General features: G+C 39.7%; 1 protein-coding gene across 1 annotated transcript in view; it reads left to right on the top strand.

Annotated features, from left to right (window-relative positions):
* Nucleotides 1-25003, top strand: part of Dnah14 (dynein axonemal heavy chain 14) — a 229533-nt gene that overhangs the window by 91302 nt on the left and 113228 nt on the right. Inside the window, exons 32-38 of the mRNA XM_013346965.1 lie at nt 2321-2477; nt 6966-7055; nt 9750-9884; nt 13569-13784; nt 17092-17185; nt 19667-19875; nt 20575-20827. Of these exons, the coding sequence (XP_013202419.1) occupies nt 2321-2477; nt 6966-7055; nt 9750-9884; nt 13569-13784; nt 17092-17185; nt 19667-19875; nt 20575-20827 (1154 nt within the window). The remainder of the gene's footprint in view (nt 1-2320; nt 2478-6965; nt 7056-9749; nt 9885-13568; nt 13785-17091; nt 17186-19666; nt 19876-20574; nt 20828-25003) is intronic.

Here is a 25003-nt window from a genome sequence, read left to right as displayed (position 1 = left end):
GAAGATTCAGAGTGCATGGGAGGAGTGTGTAGTTTGTGTAGATAAGCAAATACAACAGTTTATGTAAGGGACTTGAACATCCACAGACTTCGGTACCTGTGGATGACCCTGGCGCTGACAAGACTGCAAGGTGAAAATCAGATATGAATAACTGAAATTAATAGGACTTCTAACATAAAATATCATAAAAGCTAAACATATCAGTGTTGGTTTATGAAAGGTGATATTAAGAATAGGGAGACTGAGGAGGAGGCTCAGTGCGTATATGGGTGCCTGTTCTACAAACACAAGGACCCAAGTTCGAATCCCTGGCACCCACATTAAAGGCTGGCATGGTTGCATGTGTCCATAATACAGGAATAAGCAAAGGGTTTTTTTAGTATTTGTTTTTAGACAACTGATTCTAAAATTCACATGGAAAAATAAAGGTAGTTTTAAAATATTGAAAAACAAGAGAAATTAAAGGGAAATACCTTTCTGAGGATTAAGCTGTATTGTAAAACTTAAACAGTTGAAAGTATGGCACTGATTGTCAATGGGCAAAGTGTTAAAATAATGTAGACAGTCAGGAGGCAGGGCCGCATGCCTGGGACATGCAGTATGTCATAAATCCATCACCAAGACCACCAGAGAGTTTGATGATCAGTGTAGGGGACCAGCCACTGCCTGCAGAAGGGTCAAGTGGGAGCCATGCTCCACAGCATTTGCCCAGACAGTCGCTAAAACAGTTGAGGGATTTAAAGGTAAACAAACTTCAAGCATAAAACTATCAGAAGGAACAAGTTGTCTCTAATATTCTTGGAGGAGAAAAGACTCTTCCCCCAGTGCTAGAAAGTGAACCATGGGCCTTCTGCTGGTGACTTACTTGCTGCTATGGCAACATACCTGACTAAGGCAACTCAAAGGAGGAAAGTTGGTGTTGACTCAACAATCATCATGGCAGCAGGAGCCCAAAGCAGCTGGTCACATTGTGTCTGCCTCAGGGATGCTCAGTTCACTTTCTTCTCATTCAGTCCACAACCCCACAGGATGGTATCACCACATTTGGGTGGAACAAAGTTAACACAGTCTAGAAACTCCCAGCCGTGAGAAGGCATTTGTCTCCACGCTCATTCTGTATCCAATTGTGTTGATAATCAACACTGACTACCACAGGCTTTGTATGGCGCTTAAAACCAAAACTCAAAATCTAGAATCTACAGGGGCTAGAGAGATAGCTCAGCAGTTGAGACCACTGGCTGCTCTTCCAGAGGACCTGGGTTCAATTCCCAGCACCCATGTGGCAGGTAGCTCACGACCGTCTGTACCAAGTTTTCCTCTGGCCTCTGTGCACGCTGCATGCAGGTGGTACATCTTTATGTGTAGGCATGTAGGCCAAACACCCACACACATTAAAAAAAAAACAAAACTAGAATCAACAACAACAACAACAAAAAAAACCAAAAGAACATTTTTAATAGATACGGATCTGCTTATCTCAAAAATATTCAAAGGTGATCATATAGGAATAAGTTAGAAAAAACTTTTATGGATTTGAAAAACAACAAAGTATGGTGCATAATATCTGCACATCATGCTGCACACAGCACTGGTGGCATCCAGACAGGGCTGGCGTAGGATAAGCTCCTCTTAAAAATAAGAGCATAGTTTAAGTCAAGTCAAGAAAGTTAGGCCAACTTCAGAAAGATAAATATATTTTCTTTCATTTGTAGTTCCTAGATTTCATATAGATATATAAAATCACATAAGAGTATATATGATATCAAAGTAGACATAAAACTGTAGATGAGAAAGGGAACTAATAGGAAGGGGAAAGGATGTCGAAGGGATGATCTCAATGTGTATTATATAGTATGTATATTCATGTATATATCTAATATAGTGATTATATGTATATTATATACACATGTAAATTTTTCTTGTGAAACACAGTTCTGTGTATACTAAACACACACAACAAAAAACATTTTAATGAAGAAAAGGGAAAGTTGAAAATTCCTTTATTTGTTAAAGACATTGAATATGCAATTAAAATCTTCCCTAAATGAAAATGAAGAATCATAACATTTTTTTACCATCAAGGAAAAACTCATTCTTTTCCCATGTTAAAAAGCATCCAGCAATCCTCGGGATTAAGCAGTGAGTTCATCCCTGGGGAGATGTAGCTTTTCCTGCCCACAGGAGCTCCCTCTCTTGCATTCCTTAGGTGAGATTCCAAAACTGCTTTCATTTAGCAAACAAGGGATGCAGAGGGTGTGGGGACAGAGAGGGCGCTGCAGACACGATGCGTGTTTGTTTTCTCCAGCGAGTGCGACAAGAGCCTTTCGGAAGCAGACGAATCTCTGATCATTATTGAGGCAATCCAAGAAGCTAGCTTATCAAAGTTCCTTCCCGAAGACGCCCCACCTTTTGAAAAGATCATGGAAGATACTTTCTCTGGAGTAACAGTTTCGAAAGTCCGTCACCTTGCCTTGGAGGTAACACAGCTATGGCAAGCACTGCCGGGTCACTCTCAGGTTGATGTGGCTTTAAATACAGTGGCTCCTTCTGAACTACTCTACTCATGTCAAGGACATCACAGGATTAGGGACAAAGCACTTGCCGACATGTTTTTACCAGGGGAGAAGAAGGGACTTTAAGCACACGGTGACTAGTGAATGGAAAGAACGAATAGACAGTGGGGGTGCTGTATGCTGAGTTCTCCTTCCTAAGTGCCGATGTGGGTTTTGGGTTTCCCTGTAATAGCACGGTGCTTATTCCCTATTATGAGGGGCATTTAACTGTTTGGTTAGTAAGGGTCTACAGTATTTGGAGTGTATCCACAAGGCTTCCCAAGCTGCTCCCTTAAGATGAGCAAAGCCAGTGTTTAATTGCCATTACCTTATGTACAAAAGCAAAATTATTATGAACAGAACCTGGCTTCCTTCATCAGGCAGCCAGGTCATCCAGCATATTCTGCCTTCACCTGCCCCTGTTCTCCTGTTCTCTTCTGCTTCTGCTGCTTCCTGTCTCCCAGCTGTCCAGACTTTCAAAACAGATTGATTGCTCTGTCTTAGACCTGACTTGAGGGGTGTTTTTTCTTCTTAGATATTTCAGTAAGAACAATAGAGCTGCTTTTTACATATCAGCAGTATATGCAATTAACTTGATTGGCAATCACGGGTTACATACTATGTTTTAGCACATCTGAAGTATGTAGCAAACATGACCAGGGATACTGCAAGAAGGCTCACAAGAATTCCTCTTGAGACCCATTCAGAGTAGATGTATGATCATAACTGTTCTGTTATGGTCTGAAAATAAGAGAGTTTTAACTCTGGTTCTCCTTAGAACATCCTTCTCCAGCGAGACAGACATAGGCATTCTATCGCGTTTCAGACTGGGTTGGTGCGGAATTGAACAAAGCTCTATTTTGATTTTTTTCAATTTCATGTTTTTGCGATTGATTTTCCTGTAACATGTTCTCCTGATGTATGCAGTCTGGTCTAACATGTTGCTTTCTTAACTAACCAGCCTCTGCTTCCAGACTCCTCACAATCTCTTCTTATGTTTGAATTTTTTTTTCTGTCTTCTTCTGGGACTTACATTTTTTTGAGAAAGATTTTTTGAAATTCAAAATTAGCTTTCTTTTTTACTAATGGAAATTTGTAAGACTAGACTTTCCCCTTCTTGATTTTTTTCTTTCCTCACTGATAGTACCACAGTGAGCCGCCATGTCCAGCCTGCTCGCCCCGTGTCTGAGGGCTGTGTTCCTGTAGACTCTCAAATCTGAAGTAGCCATAGTGTGTATAAAGGTGTTCAATAAATATGTCTCTACTGTATAAAACATTTACTTTAAAAAAGAATTGTACTTTATTGTATTTTACGTCTTCACTTGTGGTCTCTGTGCTGATTTATTTAAAAAAAAATCTCCCTAGGCCTAGACATTAGCTTTCCTATATAGAAAGACATCAATAAAATAATTTATTATTTCAAAAAAAGACTAGACTTTCCTCTAAGCAAATGCTTGTCCTGTGTCTGTGGAGGGGATGGAATGGTTTGGGTCCCTTATTCTGTCAGTGTGAGAACATCACCTGCTTTCTGTACTGTAGAGCACCCTGCATCCCTGGAGTGAATCTCAGCGGGTCACAGTGAAACCTCTTTTGAATGTGCTGTTGGATTTCATTTGCTAGAATTTTGCAACCCTATTCCTCAAGGATACTGATCTTTATTATTCCTTTATTGTGGTGGTTTGGATAGCAAAATAGTGCCAGCCCCAAACAATGAATTTAAAAGATTTCTTTCCCTTCATATCTTTAAAAGAGAGTTCGAGAAGAACTCTTTAAACATTTGTGGAGCCATTTGGTTCTGGGATTTTCTTTAATGGGAAATGTTTTATTATTGATCCAATCTCATCCTTTATTTTTATGGGCTTCCTCCGGCATCGAATTTTTCATTAGTCAGTCTCAGTAAGTTGTATATGTTCAGAAATTTGTTCATTTCTTCTGGAGTTTTTTTTTTTGGCAAGCAATTGTTCATAATTTTATCTAATAATGCTTTTTATGGTTGTGGTATCTGTCATAATGTCTCCTTTATGGCTCTAATGATGCTTTTTATGGTCGTGGTATCTGTCATAATGTCTCCTTTATGGCTCTAGTTTTATTTATATGCCTCTTCTCACTTCTTTGTCTAGTTAAAGATTTTTTTTTTATTTTATATTTTTTAAAAAAAAACTTCAAAGGCTCGATTGGTAAAATGCTTGCCTTGTAAGCCTGACGAGCTGGGTCTGAACCTTTGCAAGCCACATAAAAAGCTGGGCATGGCAGCGCACATTTAAAACCCACCGCTGGAGAAGTGGCCCTGGGAGTCACTGGCCAGTCAGTAGAACCTACTTAGTGAGCTCCAGGGTCTCCAGGAGAGACCCTGTCTCAAAGGAGGTGGACAACATTTCTGAGGATGACCCCAAGGTTGTCTTCTGCTGACCATATGCATCTGCATGCATAAGCACATCCGGTGTTCCACGTGTGCCCGTGTAGTAACACTGGTTTAAAGCTTCTTTCATGTACCGTTTGTATTTTTAATCTTTATTTTGCTTATTTCTGCACTTACTCAATATTTTTCCTTACAGATAACTTGGAATTTGGATTACTCTAGTTTTTGTTTGCTTGCTTGCTTGTTTGTTTGTTTACTAATTCCTCAAGGTACAATATTAGGTTACTTATTTGAAACCCTCTCTTGAAGTTAGATTTTTATGTGTCTAGGTGTTTTTGCCTACATGCATGTCTATGCAGCATGTCATTCATGGTACTTGCAGAAGCCAGAAGAAGGTGTCAGATCCCCTGGAACTGGAGTTAACGGACGGTTGTGAGCCACCTTGTAGGTGCTGTGACTCAAACCTAAGTCCTCTGCAAGAGCAGTAAGTGCTCTTAACCACTGAGCCATCCCTCCAGCCCCAAAGTCTTTGTTTCTGGTGGTGGCTGATTCTTCCTATAAACCTCTCTACATTCTGCTTTTGCTCTAATTGCAGCATTTGGGGTATACTGTGTTGCCATTATCATTTGTCTAAATAAAGTTTAGAATTTCGGGGCTGCTAAAATGGTTCCGCAGTGAGGTGTTTGCAGTCAAGCCTGCCAGCTTGAGTTTGGTGCCCAGATCCTACAGTGAAAGGAGGGAGCTGACTCCTGACTGTTGTCTTCACACGTGCATGCACGCGCCCTTGCGTGCACACCCACGCAGTCCCAGGGGCATGCATACAACCCCGAGGTTTTTCTGGACCTTGTTGTTTCACATCTGTTTAGTATCCCAAGTGTCTATTGTGGCTGCTTTCTGATTTTATGCTGTTGTGGTCAAAATGAGACTTGATGTGATCTCAGTTTTTATTTGTTGATGCTTGTTTTTGTGACCAACTATAAGCTGTATATGGAGGGTTTTCCATGTGCCACTAAGGAGACTATGTATTTGCAGCTGCTGGATGGAGTAGTCTATGATTGTCTGCTAGGACCTTTGGTCCAGGGTACGGTTTAGCTCTGACATTTCTTTGTTAGCTTCGTCTGGGTTTGCCACTTAACGCTGACAGTAAAAGGTTAAGCTCTCTGCTGTGCTGTGTTGGAGTGTGTGTGCCTCTCCCTTCAAGTCTATCAGTATTTACCCTACAGCTCTAGGGACAGCAATATTGGGTGCCAACATCTTTAGGCCTGTAGTATCACCTTGTCGAATTGACCTTTAAGCACTGCCTGGGAACTGCCTTTTCTCCTCTGTGCAGTTGTCTACGCTGTCTCCTTTGTCTGCTTTGTTCTGTCTCATTGTAGGGATGCAAGGAATGGGGAGCGGACAGGAGATGACGTGCCAGTCCTATCTACCTAGACACAAACCTTCCTGTGGAAGGAAACCTGGTTCTCCATGGGTTTTGTTTTCTTCTGTTTTGGGCTGTTTTGGACTTACAGTCCCTTCGGCTTTATTTATTGCCCCTCCTATGTCCCACCTCACTCCTCCTAAATTGATGGCCTCTTTTTCTTTTATTATTATTGTTACATACATGTGCACTGATGTATAAACACAGCATGCAGAATCCATTTTTGTTGTTTTGTGCATATGATTTTGTGTATTAATAAATCTGAAAGTGATGATTCTTAGTCTGAGGGGAGGGTTTATGAATTTGTTCAAAGGTCTGTGAATACAAAATTTTCTATGTATTGCATATTTCTGGTGAGAAAAATAGTGGTTTTCATTATTCTCAAGGACAGAACTTGGTGAGCTAAAAAAAAATGAAGAATACTCTTAACAACTCTAGTAATAATAAATAGCTAAGGGGTTCTGAAGGATTACAATTGAAGGGTTTGGCTGTGGGTGTGGCACAGTACATCATTAGGCTGCTTTGTACAAGGGCCTGGGTTTTGTCCCCAAGACTGCAATAAATAGATAGATGGCTGGATGGGTGGCTGAATAGTCAAGTTATAATACACTTTAATATATTTATATTCTTTCAGAAAGCAATATCTATCGCAACAGAACAATTAAACTTTCAACATTGGCCTCCTCAGAAAGAGAAGATCATACAGTTGTACCATCAGCTCCAGGTGAGTACAGAAAGGGACAGCAGCAGGGCTTAGGGGAGTTTCAGTCAGTAAAGTCAAACATGAACACACAGAACAATCGAGAGGGGTTATGGTACTTTAAGAACCTTGAGTTTAGTGCACACAGCCCTAGTCTTGAAATAATACTGGCATCAAAAAAAAAACTAAACTTTGTTTCTGAAGGAGACTTTTAAATACATATTTCAGTTACCAAATTTGTGCTTGATGGGGCGTAGTTCAGTGGTAGAGTTCATATTTAGCATACACGAGACTCTGCAGTCAATCCCCATCATTCTCACCCCAAAGCCTGCCTTACATCCTTGAAAACATGAGCTGCTGATGCCTCTGCTCCAACAGTATGTGGGAATATCAGGGACCCACAAAAATGACCCCCAAGGTCATCCACCTCTCGTTTATATACTGTCTTAGCTTCTGGTGAATTTCCCCAAGAGTGCAATGCATGTTGACCACTAATTAATCTTGCTTATAGGACCTATAACCTAAATATATTTGTTTTACCTCATTGTTTTAGTTAGAGTTTCTACTGCTGTGATGAGACACTGTGACCATGGCAACTCTTATAAAGGAAAACATTTAATAGGGCAGCCTACAGTTTCAGAGATTTAGTCCATTATCACCATGGGGGACATGGCAGTGTGCAGGCAGACATGGTGCTGGAGAAGGAGGGGAGAGTAAAGGAGCTATATCTTGACCCTGAAGGCAACAGGAAGTGGTCTGAGAGTCACACTGAGTGTAGCTTGAGCAGAGGATACCTCAAAGTCTGCCCCCACAGTGACAATTTCTCAAGAAAGTCCATAGCTACTTCAAAAAACATACCTCCTGAGGCAGGTGGATCTCTGTGAGTTCGAGGCCAGCCTGGTCTACAGAGCTAGTTTCAGGACAGGAACCAAAAGCTACAGAGAAACCCTGTCTCGAAAAATCAAAAAAAAAAAAAAAACATACCTCCTAATAGTTCCACTTCCCATGAGTTTATGGGGGCCAATTACATTCAAACTACTATATTCAACTCCCTGGACTCCATAAGCTTGTAACAATGTCATAATACAAAATGCATTTAGTTCAACTTCAGAAGGCTCCATAGTCTTTAACAGTCTGAGTAATATTTTAACACTCAAAGTTCAAAGCTTCTTCTGGGATTCATGCAATCTCTTAACCATAATTCCCTATAAAATAAAAATTAAAAAAACAGATTACATGCTTCTAACATATAATAGCACAGGATATACATTACCATTCCAAAACAAAATCATACCTCCTAATAGTACCAGTCCCTATGAGTTTATGGGGGCCAATTACATTCAAACTACCATACTCGTTTAGGACTTAAGGCTTTCATCATCAGATCACTGAACAGCAGAGCAAGACCACCCTAAACATCAGTCCCAGCTGTGAATGCCCATCTAACATTCTAGGTCCAAACAGCTACACTGACCCCACAGTCCACCTGAGTCTACCTTAGAGCACCAGGTGGGGTCCCTCTGAGTATCTATATTGACGCCCCCCACTTGATATTTGAACCATCAATCCAGGCGTGCACAGACTTTTATGTCACCCCGTAAGGAGGGGGTAGTGCAAGTCAGTGAGCTGATGTCCATCTGAATGCTACTCTCAAGGAAAGCTGGATGGTTCTTAGGAAGGAGACATGATCATTCCTGGGCCTGGCTTTTACCCAAGAAATAAAGATATAGAGGGGAACAAAGTCTGTTTTTGGAAAGTGGGGCCTTTTGTTAGTTTTAGGGGAGGGTTTGTTTGCATGTTTTTCACAGATGTAATCTTTCACCATGTCAAGTTCAAGATAAGGACTGAAGTTGGCAGTGCTACAGTGCCAGTTCTCATTCAGTTCTAACAAACCTGCTTGTGTTTGGAATGACATCATGGTTTTGCTGCGTGTCAGTAGATGGCGCTCATCTGTCCCAGGAGTGACTGGGAATGGGGAGTGAGCGTACACATGAGCAATTTGTTTGCTTTTTCTTTTCTGTGTTTGTGTGGTGCTAGGGATTGAACTGAGGAGTCTAGGCAAGCATCTTAGCACAGACTCTACCCCCTGCCCTTTTTTTTCTGCTTATGAGGCCACTAATTACATCATAGGAGCCCCTCCCCCAAATACCAGAACTAGAATCAATAAAACTGTAAGAGGTGAATAAAAAAGATGAGTATCCTACTCTGAGAAATTGGTCCATAAAAGAAGCATCGCGTTTGGAAAAGAAGCAAATGTGAGGTTATGCTGAGCTGAGAAGCTTATGAGGTGGGGGATGGAAATGTTCACTGAAGCAGGCACTGGAGAGCCATGAGAACCTGGGTCTTGCTTAAGGCCAAACTGGTGAGACTCAAAGGAACAGTGAAGAAGAGCAAGCAACGCGAATGACTGGGGATGTTTAGCGTGGAAAGATAAATAAAAAATGAAGAGAAAAATCACTGTGACAGAGCCCAGTTCAGAAAGTCTCAAGGAGGGGGGAGGAGAAGATCAGGAGGAAGGATTCAGCACCAAGAATTAACAGTATTCTTTGATTAGGATATTTCTTCTCACTTCAGCCGTAAGCAATGCAGTAAAGTGGAGGGCCAGGCAACCGTGGACTGAAGAGTCATAGGAAGGAAGAGGGCATGGGAACAGGCAGAGGTGTGTTATAGAGACACATTCAATCGCTCCCCAGCACACTAATCTGAATTTCATTTTAGGCTTGTGTCGGTGTGATACTAGTGGGCCCAACAGGTGGAGGGAAGACCACCGCCAGGAGGATTTTAGAGAAAGCATTAATAATCCTTCCTGTGGCAGCTAATTTATCATTTAAAGAAAGGCAATCTGATTCAAAGGTAAACCTTCTAAATAAAACATTTTCCATCTCTGCATAGCTTATACTTCGGTACACATATCTATTCTTTCTACATTTGTATCTTAAGTACTTGTTAGATTTGTTACTAGAAGTTTTGTACTGAGAAACCATTGCAGTGAGAACGTTGACATTTGGATAGCACACTGGTGATGAGGAGTGTAAAGCAGCATGATTGATTTGTATAGTTTGTATTCAGCTACTTAACTGAAGTCCCAATTCATTCCTGAGTATTATGTCAATCATCTTCAAATAAAATTAATTATACCCCATTTCCAATATTTAAGTAATTTTTCTTTTGTTATTAAATTGATTACCCATCCAAGAGTATGTCAACTATAGTTTTTATTCTTGATTTAACCTAAATATGCATTTAGTTTTTCAATATGATATTACATTTATCTCTAATAATTTATTTTTTCTAGAAACTTTTTTCTAGAAATTTTTTTTATCATATTTGTAAGTTTCTGTTCCCCCAAAACTTTGGATTTTTGATGATTGGAATGTATATAATGATTGTTAGGGAACCTGAGAGACGGTTCAGCAGTTTAGGGCTGACTATTCTTTCAAAGACACAGCGCACAATTTCCAGCACCCACATGGCAGCTCACAGCTGTCTGTAACTCTTGTTCCAGACAATCTGTTACCCTCTTCCAAGGTCTCTGTACAGGCACAGCCATGTACACAGTATAGACATACACGCAGACAAAGCTCCCATGCACATAAAATTTAATTAAATTTGAAAACTAAAATGATCGTTAGTCTTTATTTTGTCTGGATGATGTAATATGCTGTGTTTTGATAGATTTATTACTATTAAATAAATATTGGATGTCTGTGAATTCTCAGGACGTCCCTTATGTTTGTTTTCAGAAGGTTGCTTGGTTGGTTGGCTGGTTGGTTTCTTTGAGATAGAATTTCTCTGTATAGTCCAAACAATCCTGGAACTAACTCTGTAGACCAGGCTGGTCTTGAACTCAGAGATCCACCTGCCTCTGCCTCCTGTGTGCTGTAATTAAAGGTGTGCACTACTACCACCCAGTTCACATTCTAATGCAATATAAAATAAAATGCTCCCCTAAACCATGTGAACTTTAATTATTTAAAGATTTTATTGTTGATAGTATACTCCACATCTTAGAAAGTCAGCACCACAGTTATATGCATATTTTTCTGTTAATATGAAATCTTCTCTTCAGAGCCATTCGAGTTGTAGTTTCTAACTCTATCATTTTTAATAAACTCATCTTCTAAACAGATCTCACTGAGTTCTTTAAGCAATAATTGCCATCAAAGAGCAGTGAATTATTGTACACTAAGACCAAGTGGGAGTCACTTCAGGAATACAAGGATCGTCCAACATTAAACCAGTTTAGTACAGGAGATAATAGAACAAGAGGAAGAAGCCACATGGTCACATCAAGTCACAGAAAAGGAATGTGGTGGCTTTTTACTTCCCTTTGTAATTAGAAGAAAATAATTCAGAAAACCAGAAATAGACAGGAAACTCCTCAACCCGATAGGGGAGTTTATGGAATAGCCACAGTTCCCTTACACCTGTGTGGTGACGGCTGGAAGCCTTTCCTCCAGCCAAAAGTGAGATAGACCATTTCCACCCCTATTGCTAACATTGCACCAGAAGTCTCAGTCCAGTGGTTTGACATGGACAAGCCCTGTAAAGACAACTTAACAGGCAGCTCATCAAGAAGTAAAACACAAAATGTGCTGGCAGAAAGGCTCAGACAGTAAAGTTGTTTACCACCAAACCTAATGACCCAGTTCAGTCCCCAGGACCCACAAGATGAAAGAAGAGAAGTCAGACTTGCACAGCTGTTCTCTGATCTTGTATGTGTGTGGTGCGCACATACACACACACTATAAGTATAGTTAAAAAGTTAAACAAATACAGGATAGGGTTGTTAGACTGGTGTTTGTGAATGTTTTAAAGGGGTAGGATTAAATTGGGATATACAGTTTCAGGTGAAATGTAAACATAGAAGCTGTGATTTAAAGCCAGGTGGTGGTGGTTCAGGGCTTTAAGCCCAGCACTCGGGAGGCAGAGTCAGGTCGATCTCTGAGTATGAGGCCAGCCTGGTCTACAGATGAGTTCCAGGACAACTAGGGATACACAGAGGAAAAAAATCTGTCTTGAAAAATCAAAAACAAAATGAAGTTCTGTATATCCTACCTATTACTGAAAGTGAATTGCTGTCTCAAGTAACAATATAGACCTGTCAATATTCACATATTCTGGGTCTCTGTTCTTTGGGGTGTATATGTTATGTTGCCTTGAATTTATCCTTCCATGAATATACAGTATTTTTTCCTCTTTAATGAACTTATTACACAAAGTATATTATTATAGTGGCTAAGTATTCTTTTGGTTACCATATATGAAATATTTACCCTCTTTTCACTTCTGAAATAATTATTTGAAGACAAGTTTGCTTTATTTTTAAATGACTTGAATTCTTATCTTTAGCATTAAAATGAGCCTTTTGCATGCAGTATATGTTTAGAGCATATCTTACCTTTTATCCACTGTACTGTTCTTTTCCTTTTAAGTAGTAAATTTAATCCATTTACATTTAATACAATGGCTCAGCACTTGTGTTGTTGTTTTCTGCTGTCTCCTATGTCTTACACCTTTTTGTTCCTCAGTCTACTACTTTTTACCTAATTTTGATTTTTCCTAGTGTATCATTTCAATCTCCCTTTCATCTTCTTTTCTGTATTTTTTTCAGTTTTTCCTCAGTGATTATATTAGACTTACATTGATATCTACTCTAAGCTACATCATGTCCCCTAAAACTTATGTGTTTAATTCCTGGCTCACAATGCCTCAGACTCCAACTGTATTTAGAGAGAAGTTCTTTACAGAGTTGACAGTAGAACGTGGCTCTGAGGGAAGAGGCCCTAACCAGATACAATTGGTGTCCAGCCTCTAGAATTATGAAGAAAATCAGTTTAAGGCTCCGAGGCTGAAGCCCTAGTAAATTAGTATACCATACTAAGTACCAATTAATGTGGATTGAGTCTGTCCTAGCTTCAATAGCATGGTTAGTTCTGGTCCTACCCTCTGAACTACACCCTGCTGTGCACAGGCATCTTGTAAGTGATTCTCACAGCTCCTCTGCGTGTACTGTCTTATTTCCCAGAGATTCCCATCACTTTCCTATCTGTACCCATAATCTCTGGCCTTGACTTATGTGAGCTGTGTTTCCCAACAACACTTCTTTCCTGTTAAAATCTGAGTGAGATGAGACAGAGGACAATTCTCTAGGTGGAGCCCAAGCAAGTTAAAAAATTGTGTATAAGATCCAAGTAGACTAAGAGAACACTCTGCTCCCTGTCTTGCTATCTTCCATCCTGGCTTCCAACAAACCACATCCCAATCCAAGTATATTTTCTGCAATGGAGTACAGTGAGGGCCTTTTCTTGAAGGAGCTACTTGTACTGTTTAGATTGTTTTAATGGTTTTTATAGTATGCCTTGCTTAAACAAGACATGTCCATTTTTACTGTTTCTTGTTCATTACTACCTTTGTAGTAACTTGTTTGATGTAAAAGATTTTGCCTAAAACCTGTTGGCAACAAAAGTAAGTAATTGTGCTACTATAGCTAATTCCTCTTAAGACAATGCTGAATTTCTCACCTCCTGCCCCCAGCTTGTAGGAAGAAAAGGAAAAGTTGATGTTTGTGTTTTGAATCCAAAATGTATCACCCTTAGTGAACTATATGGACAGTTGAACATTAATACCATGGAATGGAGTGATGGGTTATTGTCAGCAGCAGTTCGAAATTTTGTGCATATTAGCACTGCAGAATACTCCAAGAACGACAGTGATCTTGGACTAATGTCAAGAATTACAGATTTGTCTAATGTAAGTTTGGTGTGGAATTTAGTATTTTGCCTTAAGTGATACAGACAGTTGCACAGCTCAAGCTATTTTATTAAAACATCATTAGCTACCTATTAATATAAAAGGAGGAAGTATTATGAAAAGTTATATTATTAAAGTAGGCAGTACACTGTTAAGTATTTTGATGCTTTTTGTTTTGTTTTGGGTTTGGTGGTTTGTTTTTTTTTTTTTCGATTTTTGAGACAGTGTTACTCTTGAGTTTCCAGATGGTCAGTAAACCATAGAATGAAGGTGGAGATAACTGTGTTGAAAGGGGTACAAGGAGAAGTAACCCTCAATAGAGAGCAACCTGGTGATTTAAGTATCACTGATGAACCTTAAAAATTGAAGTAATGATAGTTTTGTTTTAAAAACTTAATAAACTATTTGATGCAAAATTTGTTAAATGGTAAATATAAGTGGCAAATAATGAAAAGTTTTGTTCTCACTAATAAGTGAGATTATTGGTAATTTTCAGTAGGTAAGTTATATTAGCAAAAGGTGATATTTGAAACCAAAGAGATTAGCAAAGATAGAAAATAATAGTCTGCATTTGCTAGCCCATAAAGTAATATACAAATATAATTTAGGACAATTTTGAGAATACAACCAGACCTCAGTCTTCTTGAACTTCATCTCTGCAAATTTACCCCAAAATAGATCCAAACTATTTGGAAATGAAATGGTATCTGTGAGGAGTGTATACAGACTTTTCCTTGTTTTCTCAGCTATCTAACATATAGACTTTAACCTGTGTTAGATTGAGTAATCCAGACACGAAGATGTGTGTAGGTTGTGTGTAAAAGCTGTACCATTTTACAGGTGGTACCTAAGCACTCATAGTTTTGTATTTTCTGGGGCTTCCTAGAAACAGTCTTCCCTATAGATACCAAGGAATGACAGAACATGTTGAGATTTCTACTTAAACATTTCTTTAATTTCAAAATCAACTCCTAGTCACTTAAAGAGATAGTTTTATTAAGCTGATGCTATCATTTTATATTGGTAAGAAGATGCTTTCTATATGAAAAATTGAGTTATCTGTCTACCATATGAACTACTTATATTGTCTCAAGTTCATGAAATACATTTAGAAATATATTCTCTATGGTGTCATTCTTTCAGTTTTATTATAAAGGTATGCTAAATTTTATCAAATGTCTTTTTTGTATCTATTGAGATGCTAATACATGTCTGTTTTGCTTTTTGATAACATATATGAGTTTGTGTATATATATAACATGATTATGCATTTGATTTGTATGTGTTAAGCCATATTGCATCCTTGGGATATATTCCACTTGATCATAGCTAAATCCTTTATGTATAATATTTTGTTTGAGTTGCTCATATTTTGACTAAGAATTTTTTTAAATATTTATTTATTATGTATACAATATTCTGTCTGTGTGTATGTCTGCAGGCTAGAAGAGGGCACCAGACCTCATTACAGATGATTGTGAGCCACCATATGGTAGCCGGGAATTGAACTCAGGACCTTTGGAAGAGCAGCCAATGCTCTTAACCACTGAGCCATCTCTCCAGCCCCTTGACTAAGAATTTTGCATTTGTTTTTATAAAGGTCTTTGGCCCCTTGCTTTTTGTTTCATAGTGTTCTTTTCAGTTTGGTCTCATGGAATGAGTCAGAAGAATTCCTTTCTCTTAGATCTTTTTAGCATATGTAAGGAGAATTAGTATTCAGTCTTCTCTTCAGTAGTGAAGCTATTTGGTCCTGGACTTTTGTTTGAGGAGGAAACTTTTTGTTATTGATTCAGTCTCATTGACCTTTATTGGTCTTTCAGAGGTTTTTCTTTCTCCTTGATTCGGTCTTGGTGAGGTGTATGTGTCTAGGATTTTGTCCATTTATTTTGTTTTCAGATATGTTGGCATTTCATTTTAAATTTTTATTAATCCTTAATGTTTCTGTGGTATCTGTTATAATGTCTCAGTTCTCATCTCTAATTTCATGTAAATCTTCTCCTTAATCCGGCTGAAGGTTTGTTGCTTTTAATTATGTCTTATGTGGGGCAAAACTACAATTAAATTCAGGGTCCTGTGCATAGTCAACAAGATTTCTACTACCAAAACCTACATCTACACTGTTCCCCTTTTCTGATACAGGATCTCCCTAATTTTCCAGGCTGGCCTCAAACTTGCTTGTGTAGCCAGGCAGCCTCAAGCTTTTAATCCTTTTCTCCTACCGTCCCAAGTAACTAGAGGTTTTTCTCCCATCTACTAGTTCCCAATTAACCACTCTGAGGCTTGATATTAATTATAAGCTATTTTGTCTATTAGCTCAGGCTTATTATTAACTAGCTCTTACAACTTAAATCAAGCCATTTCTATTAGTCTGTATTTTACCATGAGACTTGTAACTTGTTACCTCACATCTTGCTTCTCCAGAAGCTGCTAGCTAGCATCCTGACTCTGCCTCCTTTCTCCCTCTGGCTTTCCTTGGATTTCTGGCCTGGCTCTATTCTGCCTGACTATTGACCAAATCAGCTTCTTTATTAATCAATGGTAATAAAACATATTCACAGCATGCAAAAGAGCATCCCACATCAATGACAGATCTCTGCTCAGTCATTCTGTTGCTCTTAGAGTTGCACTAGGCATAGTGTTATACACTGTTACTCCCAATACCTGGGAAGGCAAAGATGGGTAGGTCTCTATGAATTCAGGTAGCATTATCTAGAAACACATGAAGTTATAAGCAGGAGAAATTCTATCTTAAAAAGAAAAAAACTGTTAAGTTCCATATATGCATAAACTTTGCAAGGGTTTTGTTGTTACAGATATTGCATTGTGATCATAAACACGATGATTTATTTTTGCAATTTGGGACTTGATCTATGACGCGATCTCCTCAGAAAGGTGTTCTTCATGCCAATAGGAAGTGTGATTTCCTGTAGCTGTTGAGTAGGCTGCTTTGTACCTCATGTAGTAGGTCCAGTTGGTGAAGTTCATCTGTGCTGTTTCTTTTCTGATTCTGTACCTGGATGATCTGACATTGGTGAAAGTAGAATGTTAAAGTCCCTTGCTACTAGAATCATTCAGCCTTACTTCTATTAGTATTTGTTCTGTCCATCTGATCCTCTGACACTGGGTTTTCATATGTTTACAGTCACTTACTAAATTCACCCCCTCTTTGCTTTGTATTTACCATGAGTTTTACAAAAACATTTAAATTTTAAAAGCCTATATTAAATTATAGTGACTTGATATTGATGATTAAGACAGAAAACTGCTAGTACAATGCTGCATCATGATTATTCATTGTATAATTTAGATTTTCCAAGTTGGTGTCTCCACGGCAGCAGATATCGATAACAATGTTTTTATGAAGGAAGTAGAAAAAGATGTTAAAACTCCAGAAACTTATAGTAAGTGTTATTAAATTTAGTATGTTGTTGATATAGAAAAGAAATTTTGAGTCATCATGAACTGCATATGATCTTATATTTCTGACTAGTAATATTCTTATTGCACAATTTTACTTCTTTCTCATGTTCTTGCCTAAAATTTCTAATCTCACAACAACAGTTTTGCAATGTGTACGTATCTTATTATGAGCTTAAGTAGCCTTTCAGTTTAAAAATAATTAGGACTAAAGAGTATTGATGTAGAAGTAATGATATGAGAAACACAGTGGCACCTCCTGTCCCTAAACGGCAACGCCATCTGTGCATTGCTGCTAAGTCACACAGTCCCAGCAGATCCATCACCAATGCCCAGAGTGGGTGTAAATACAGCTCCTGCTCCATGGGAGCTGCCACTCAACTGGAAGAGCCTCAGCCTCCTTTTCCTACCCCAGATAGCCTCAAGGCAACTCATCTACCCCAGTATGTTTGAGGTCCACACTCTAGAAGGGACGTTTCCTGCTTCATCTACTTTCCTAGAGTTTGGGATAACATTCCTCAGAGGTATTAAGATAATGGATAGGATAGATATTTCAAGCTGAGCTTCTCAGCAGTAGCTATTTGGTTTCTACCTCTGCTCTCTGGGTCATCAAGGATGCTGAATGTCTTCAGGGTGCTTAACTATTTTCTGTCTGTGTGATCACCTCCCTTATCCTGGTCTTCAGGGTGCTTAGCTATTTTCTCTCTGTGTAATCACCTCCCTTATCCTGGCTGAGAGACTTTCTAAAATCATTGAGCCATAGCATATGGCACTGTCTTCTGAATGTGTGCATCTTCTTCCCCAAGGTTTGTACACTAAAACCCTAACCCTCAAGCTAATGATTTTGAAAGGTCTTGAAGGCTGTGCCCTTGTGTGGGGGATTAGTGTCCTATACAAGATGCACTCTGCCCTTACTGATAGAATTAGTGTCCTTGTAAAAGAGACTCAAAAAAAAAAGTCTTCCTGTCATGTGACTGTAGATGGAGTTGTGGGCCACTTCCCACTGCTCAGCTCCCGGCCACCGGCTAGCTTTACCCAAAGTAATTACACGGAAACTATATTCTTTTAAACACTGCTTGGCCTATTAGCTGTATCCTCTTACTGGCTAACTCTCACATCTTGATTAACCCATTTCTAATAATCTGTGTAGCACCACGAGGTGGTGGCTTACCAGGAAGATTCTTAACCTGCCTCCATCCCGGAGAGGAGAGCTATGGTGTCTGCCTCACTTCACTTCTTCCCAGCATTCTCTTCTGTCTACTCCACCTATCTAAGCTGCTGTCCTATCAAAGGCCAAGCAGTTTCTTTATTAATTAACGAATGAAAGCAACAGATAGACAGATGACCCACCTACATCATGTGACCACACAGCAAGAGGAAGTTTCCTTTCTTTGAACCAGGAAACTGTCTCTTACAGATGATCTGCCAGCACCTACATCTCAGCCCTCCAAGTTCAGAGCTGTGACGGACTTATGGATACCGTTTACACACTGGCCAGTCACAGCCGTGTGTTCCAGCAGCCCAGAGAGAAGAGGATGGGTGTGGGGAAGGGGTGTTACAGCAGGGAGACTATGATGGGGTGGGAAAGAGGGTGACTGGGTTCTGAGTGAGACAGAATTTAAGTTTTCTACTTGATTCTTTGATTTTTTTCCTTTGAAAAGGAACAGCATACCTTAAAAACTACTCCTGAACAGAAGATGCAAATTCACAAATCATATTATTATGAAAATATATGGAACCATTTGTTTTTCTCCTATCCAAATTTTAAGGATTAATTGTGCATTTAAACAGTCTAAGAACAGCTAGAAAATGCTTAAAGCAATTTCAAATATATAATGTATTTGTTGATTTGAATGAATACTGGAAAGTTAAAAATAGCCTCTTTTATAAAGCATTAATTCCATTTGTGAAAGTCAAGCACATACAGCACACATTCCAGTGTAACCTAGGCACTCCTTCTAGTGTTTCCTGGGGCAATGCTTTTATCTTAGAAAATACTTTCTAGGGGCCACAGGTGGGAGTGGGGGCATAGCTCAGTAGATAAAGTACTTGCCACACAGGCATGGGACTGGAGTTCAGATCCCCAGAACCCAAGCAGAAACAGGTATGCTTGCATCTGTAATCCCAATATCTAGGAGGCAGAGGTAGGGGACCTGCAGGGCAATGTGGCTAGCTGGGCCAGCCAGAATTACCAAGTGAGAGACCATGGTTCCATGAACAAAAGGGGACTGAGGAAGACATCTGACAACAACCTGGGCCCTCTCCACACATGTGCGCCTACATGTATACATACCCTCACACATGGATGCCCATGCATATGCAAATATGCATACACACCTGCACACGTGTATCACACACACAAACACACAAAGGAAACTGTTTTCTAATAAAATAGCAAGTTTTCAAGATCATAACGAAAGAACTCTGAGATTAACCTGAGCTGCGTTAAGATGTTTTTTTTCCAGATTTCGATTGGCAGTGGATTGTTTTAGATGGCCCAGTCGACACTTTATGGATAGAAAATCTAAACACTGTCCTCGATGAAAATAGAACGTTGTGCCTGGCCAACAGCGAAAGGATGGCCCTGACTAACAAAATCCGAGTGATTTTTGAAGTGGACTCTATCTTTAATGCCACGCCTTCCATTGTCACCCGGTGTGCAGTGGTGTACATGGTACGTTCTCAGAGCCCAGCCCCTGACAGTCACGTGGTGTATAGGATAGCGACTCATCTGCTAGTCATGTTTCGCTTCTTGTCCCAGCTGAGTGACCCCAGTAGCTCAGAAACTTTATTTTCCCCCAAAGTCTCATAATCCGCAAGTAATACTGTCATTAACACTACATTGGGAAGTTAGAACATCTGTATCTCAGACAGACAGGTTAGGCCATTGATATGAATCATTTTGCCAGCAAAGGAAAGATTGCCCTGAAGCCATTTTTACTGCATGACGCTCAGAACTTGGGAAAACATTACCAAGACAGTAGTGTGAAGATAGAAAACGCGCCTCCCAAAATCATGCCCCTCTGACGAGCTGTAGCTGACTCTCTTCTGTAATCTGCCTAACTTGGGGTGCAGGTTAGAATGAGGGCTGGCCTGCCTTGGCTGACCGGCTCCTTGCAGCTTGTACATCCCCAGCACACCACCCGTCTCAGATTCCCATTGCTCGTTTTCTTTTCAAACCATGGTAAAAACCCCAAGATCATTCCAGAGAATTGTGAGTCCTTTAACTGTTTGCCACCCCTGCTGCAGCTGTTTTAGCTTTAAATAATGCTGAATTTAACCACGGAGGGGGGGATGGTGAAATAAAAAATTAAAAAAAAATAAAGAATGCTGTATTTTTGTTTACATGCGATTTTCCTTTTTTTACTCCTAGGACCCTGTTGATCTGGGATGGAAGCCTTATATTAAGTCGTGGCTTTTGAAAACCTCAAAAATCATAAGTCAGCGAGGAATGGAGTGTCTTGGATTAATGATTACAAAGAGTGTTACAGAAGGGCTGGAGTTTCTGAAGAGGCACAGGAAGTTTATGCCGTACCCCATACAGGATGTGTCGGTCGTCATGACGCTCTGCAGGATTCTCGACGCTTTGTTTGAGTTCATGCACATAAAGAGGGGAGGGGCAAAAAGTGAGTTTCCCCAGTCACACTGCAGCGACTGTGTCTCCACTCTCCAGAGGGAGCTTGTCACTGCCTCCTGGCTTTTTATGACAGAAAAGTGAGTTTCCCCAGTCACAGTGTGGCACTGTGTCTCCACTGTTCAGAGGGAGCTTGTCACTGCCTCCTGGGTTTTTATGACAGAAAAGTGAAGGCAGGAAGAGCATAGACTGTTTGCGTTAACAGCCAGCGTGTACATAGAAAACTCTTAACAGATGTGCATATCCCCAGGGTGAACCGGTAACATACGTGTTCATACAGGTTCATAAACATGAGAAAGAGCCTTTGGAGATCTTGATTACTCCAGAATGTTCTGTTATGTCTTAAGGATTCTTCCAGGTAGGAAGTGTCTAAATGTACACTGTGATCACGCAGAGGCAAAGCAAGAAGGGACATGTTTACGTTTCTTCCTTCCTGCTGCCATTTTCTGTTGGGTGATTTCTGCTGACTTAGCTTTCGACTCGTTATGCCTTTTTCAGTGCAATTTGTTCTGAGGCTATTGTGGTCATTACTCACATTTCTGTTTGACTAGACTATAGATTTCATGGCTCTGCTGAAATCTGACATTTCTTAAAGAATATAATACCCGATGCACCTCTCTTTGTGAAGGGTCAGATTCTACCATGACTTAAGAACACTTGACGTTGGGGACACACTTAATATACCTTAGCTACTGCTGTGGATTTATTGTGCCTGCCCTCAAAGGCTCCTCTGTTGTTCTGAGTTAGCTGGAAAAGGTTGGTCACTAGGTACCAGAACTTGGAGAATCTTGTTCCTGGCTCCTTCTTCTCTTGCTTTCTCTCCTTCCTGTTAACAATGAGGTGAACAACCGCCTTTCCACACATTCCCACTCCACAATCATCTGTGTCACCAAAGCCCAGAATCAGCTCAGCCAACTACTGTGGACTAAAATGTCTAAAACTGTAAGCCAAAGATGAATCTTTCCTTGTGAATATTATTCATGCCCGGGCATTTTGTTATAGAGACAGGAACAGTGACTAAGAGAGAAAATTGGTTCCACGGCACAGGACCAAACTAGGCCATCTGAATATGGTGACAATTGTGTGACTGGGGCAGACTGTGGGGCCATTGGCTGTGGGACCAGGATTTATCCCTACTTTTTTTTTTTTTTTTTTTTTTGGAATCTATTCTCTTTGGAGGGTGTTGACTGAATTGTCTGTCCTGCCCAGTTCTCCCAGTTGTTAAGTTCCAAAGAAATCACACAAAGGTCTACATTAACTATAAACTGATTGGCCCATTAGCTAAGGCTTCTTATTAACTCTTATAACTTATATTAACCCATTATTCTTCTCTATGTTAGCCATGTGGCTCGGTACCTTATTCAGTGAGGCAGTCACATCTTGCTTCTTCTGTGGCGGGGCCAGGACTGCGGGAATGAGCTTTCCTCTTCCCAGAATACTCCTGTTCTCGTTGACCCGCCTCTAATTCCTTTCTGATTGTCCCGCCTATACTTCCTGCCTCACTACTGGCCAATCAGGGTTTATTTAAAATATAATTGACAGAATACAGACCATTGTCCAACATCACTTCCCCCTCTTAAGAAAAAAAAAAACCAAGAACTCTGAATCTAATATCCTTTGTTTAGCCTTTCTCCTGACCATTAGCCATAACAACTTGTAACCAACATTCTAAACAAAGGAAAATATCCATAGTCCATTTTGGGGGAATGTGGGTGTAGTTTTCCAGGCTACTTCCTGCTGTTTGAGGGCACTGATAATCTTATGCGGACCTAAAGAAAATTTAGAATTATGCCCAAGACCACTGAAGCTCACATCAAAACAGTGGTGTTCTGGATACTGGCATGGCTCCCTAGGACTTACAGTGTATTCCACTAAGTTTTGGTCTTCCTTTCATCCGACCTCTCCTTTACCAGTCTTTGAGTTCCTCCATTTTGGAGTAAGGCTACGTAGTCTTTGCCATTGTATGGAAGAAATTATTTATTTCACAGCTAAGGGTGGCACTGAGTGCCAAAGAATAGTTTGGACTTGATGTTTAAACAACATTGGAGCTGTTAAGACTATGGGAACCCATAAAGTTTGACCTGAATGAATTGTGCATCATGAGATTGACAGAAGTGGAATTTAACAGTTTGAGTATGAAGCATACCCTGTGAATGTCCATGTTTGGTGAATGATTTTGGCTCTCAAGGTGAGAGCACCTACCTAGAAGAAGCAGGCCATTGTTTGCAGGTACTTGAGGATATGTTAACCTTGGATCCTGTCCCAGCCTACCCTCCTGTCTGCTTCCCAGTGCATAACCTCCTCCTCTATACATTCCCACCCCATGATGATCTGCCTCACCAGGGAGCCAGCATCAACACAGCCAAGGACTATGAGCTAAAACCTCCGAAACTGTGAGCTAACTTAAATCTTTTCTCTTTGGGGATATTTCTGTTGTGAATTTGGTACATAGGCTCTCTTCGCCTAGCTTATCAGACATATTAAGACCACTATCATCTGGTACCGTATCTACTCTATATATTATGTGATTATTTAATTAATACTAAAAGTGACAAGAAATGGTGGTTTGGGTACATATTTGGGCCATCATAAACCTAACAAGTGGATTGGAAACTATCACCTTCTTACTTTAGTTACTGTGCCTTGCAGTAGGTCTTGGATCCTAATTCCCTTAATTCTCCCTGCTTTACTGAAATTTTACATCCTTTGGTCAACATCTTTTTTAGATTTTTTTTTCATATTAAATCTCCTCAACTTCTGGTAGCCGTCATTCTGTTCTCTATTTCTGTGGGACGAGTACTTTTAGATTTCATATCTATATGGTATTTGATGTTAGTGTCTTCCAAGTGAATACCTGCTGTCATAAGTGATGGGATTTTCTTTCCTGTGGCTGACCAGTGTTGTTCTGTGCACACATCTCATCATCTTTATCTGTTTGCTCAGAGAGTGGGAGCTCAGATTGCTTCCATGTCATGGCTATTAGAAGTACTGCCTTGGTGACAAAGCATTCACAAACAGCTCCTGAAAATGCTTATTTTGTTTATATCCACATAGAAGTGAGACTGTTGGAGCATGTGGCCATTCTATTTTTTTTTTTTTTTTTGTGAGCACTGTGTACTTTCCTGTGGGCTTGTGGGTCATGTGACCCATTTTTTGAGGTTAGGTTGCAGAAGTATTGACCTGCCTCCTGTTCTTATTGTTGCTATAGTTATGTTGCCTATTTTTCTCATGTCCCTTTCTAGAAATTATTTTTTGTTTGTTACCTGATACAAGGCTTATTAAAACAATTTGTTATGATAAGAATATTTAACATTAAAGGAAAATTCTAACAAATTTCAGAGAGAGAGGGGCAACAGAGTAACAAGAAGAAATTAAGACAAAAGGTTTCTATGTCAATACTGACTTGAGAAAACAAGAACAACCTTTATAATAGAATATTAAAGAGAAATCTGAACAACTAAAACCAATGTTAAAAGTAATTATATTCAATATGAAGAATATATCTGTTAAAGACAGATATCCTCTGATTCAGTTTGAAAACAAAAATCTAGTGATGTATTCCCTACAAATAGATTCCTCAAAACAAAGGATGCAAAAGTAGCAACCAATTAACAGTTTGACAGTAATATTCCAAAAATATGAATATGAGATATTAAAACATTTGGCCAAGCAAGAAACTATACAGAAATGCTTGTAACAGCATTCTTCACTATAGCCAGAAAATGGAACCAACTCATTGCCTCTTGTCTGACGAACATGTAAACAAAATATAGTATATTCATACAATATTGACATTACATGAAGGAAACTAGCCCAAAAAAGCCACATGTTAACTGGGCACCTGTACCCAGAACTCAGGAAGTAGGAACAGGAAGGCTCATGTCTCAAAGAATCGAAGTCTGGAGGGTGGCACCGGTAGTAGAGCACTCCCCTAGCGTGTACGAGGCCCTGGGTTTAGTACTTGTCCATTGTTGGTTGTTATTTACACTTTATTCTTTGGGGTTTTTTTGTTCTTTGGAGGGCCCTGCCACCCAGATCCCAAATAAACCACACACGAAGTCTTACTCTGTCTTACAAATGGCTGGCCTTAGCCTGGCTTGTTTTCCTGCCAGCTTTTCTTACCCTAAATCAACCTGTCTACCGTTTGCCTCTGGGCTTTCATCTTTCT

This window comes from Microtus ochrogaster, chromosome 6, assembly GCF_000317375.1.
Source record: "Microtus ochrogaster isolate Prairie Vole_2 chromosome 6, MicOch1.0, whole genome shotgun sequence".
Lineage (NCBI taxonomy): Eukaryota > Metazoa > Chordata > Mammalia > Rodentia > Cricetidae > Microtus > Microtus ochrogaster.
This window is presented reverse-complemented; position numbering and strand designations above follow the sequence as displayed.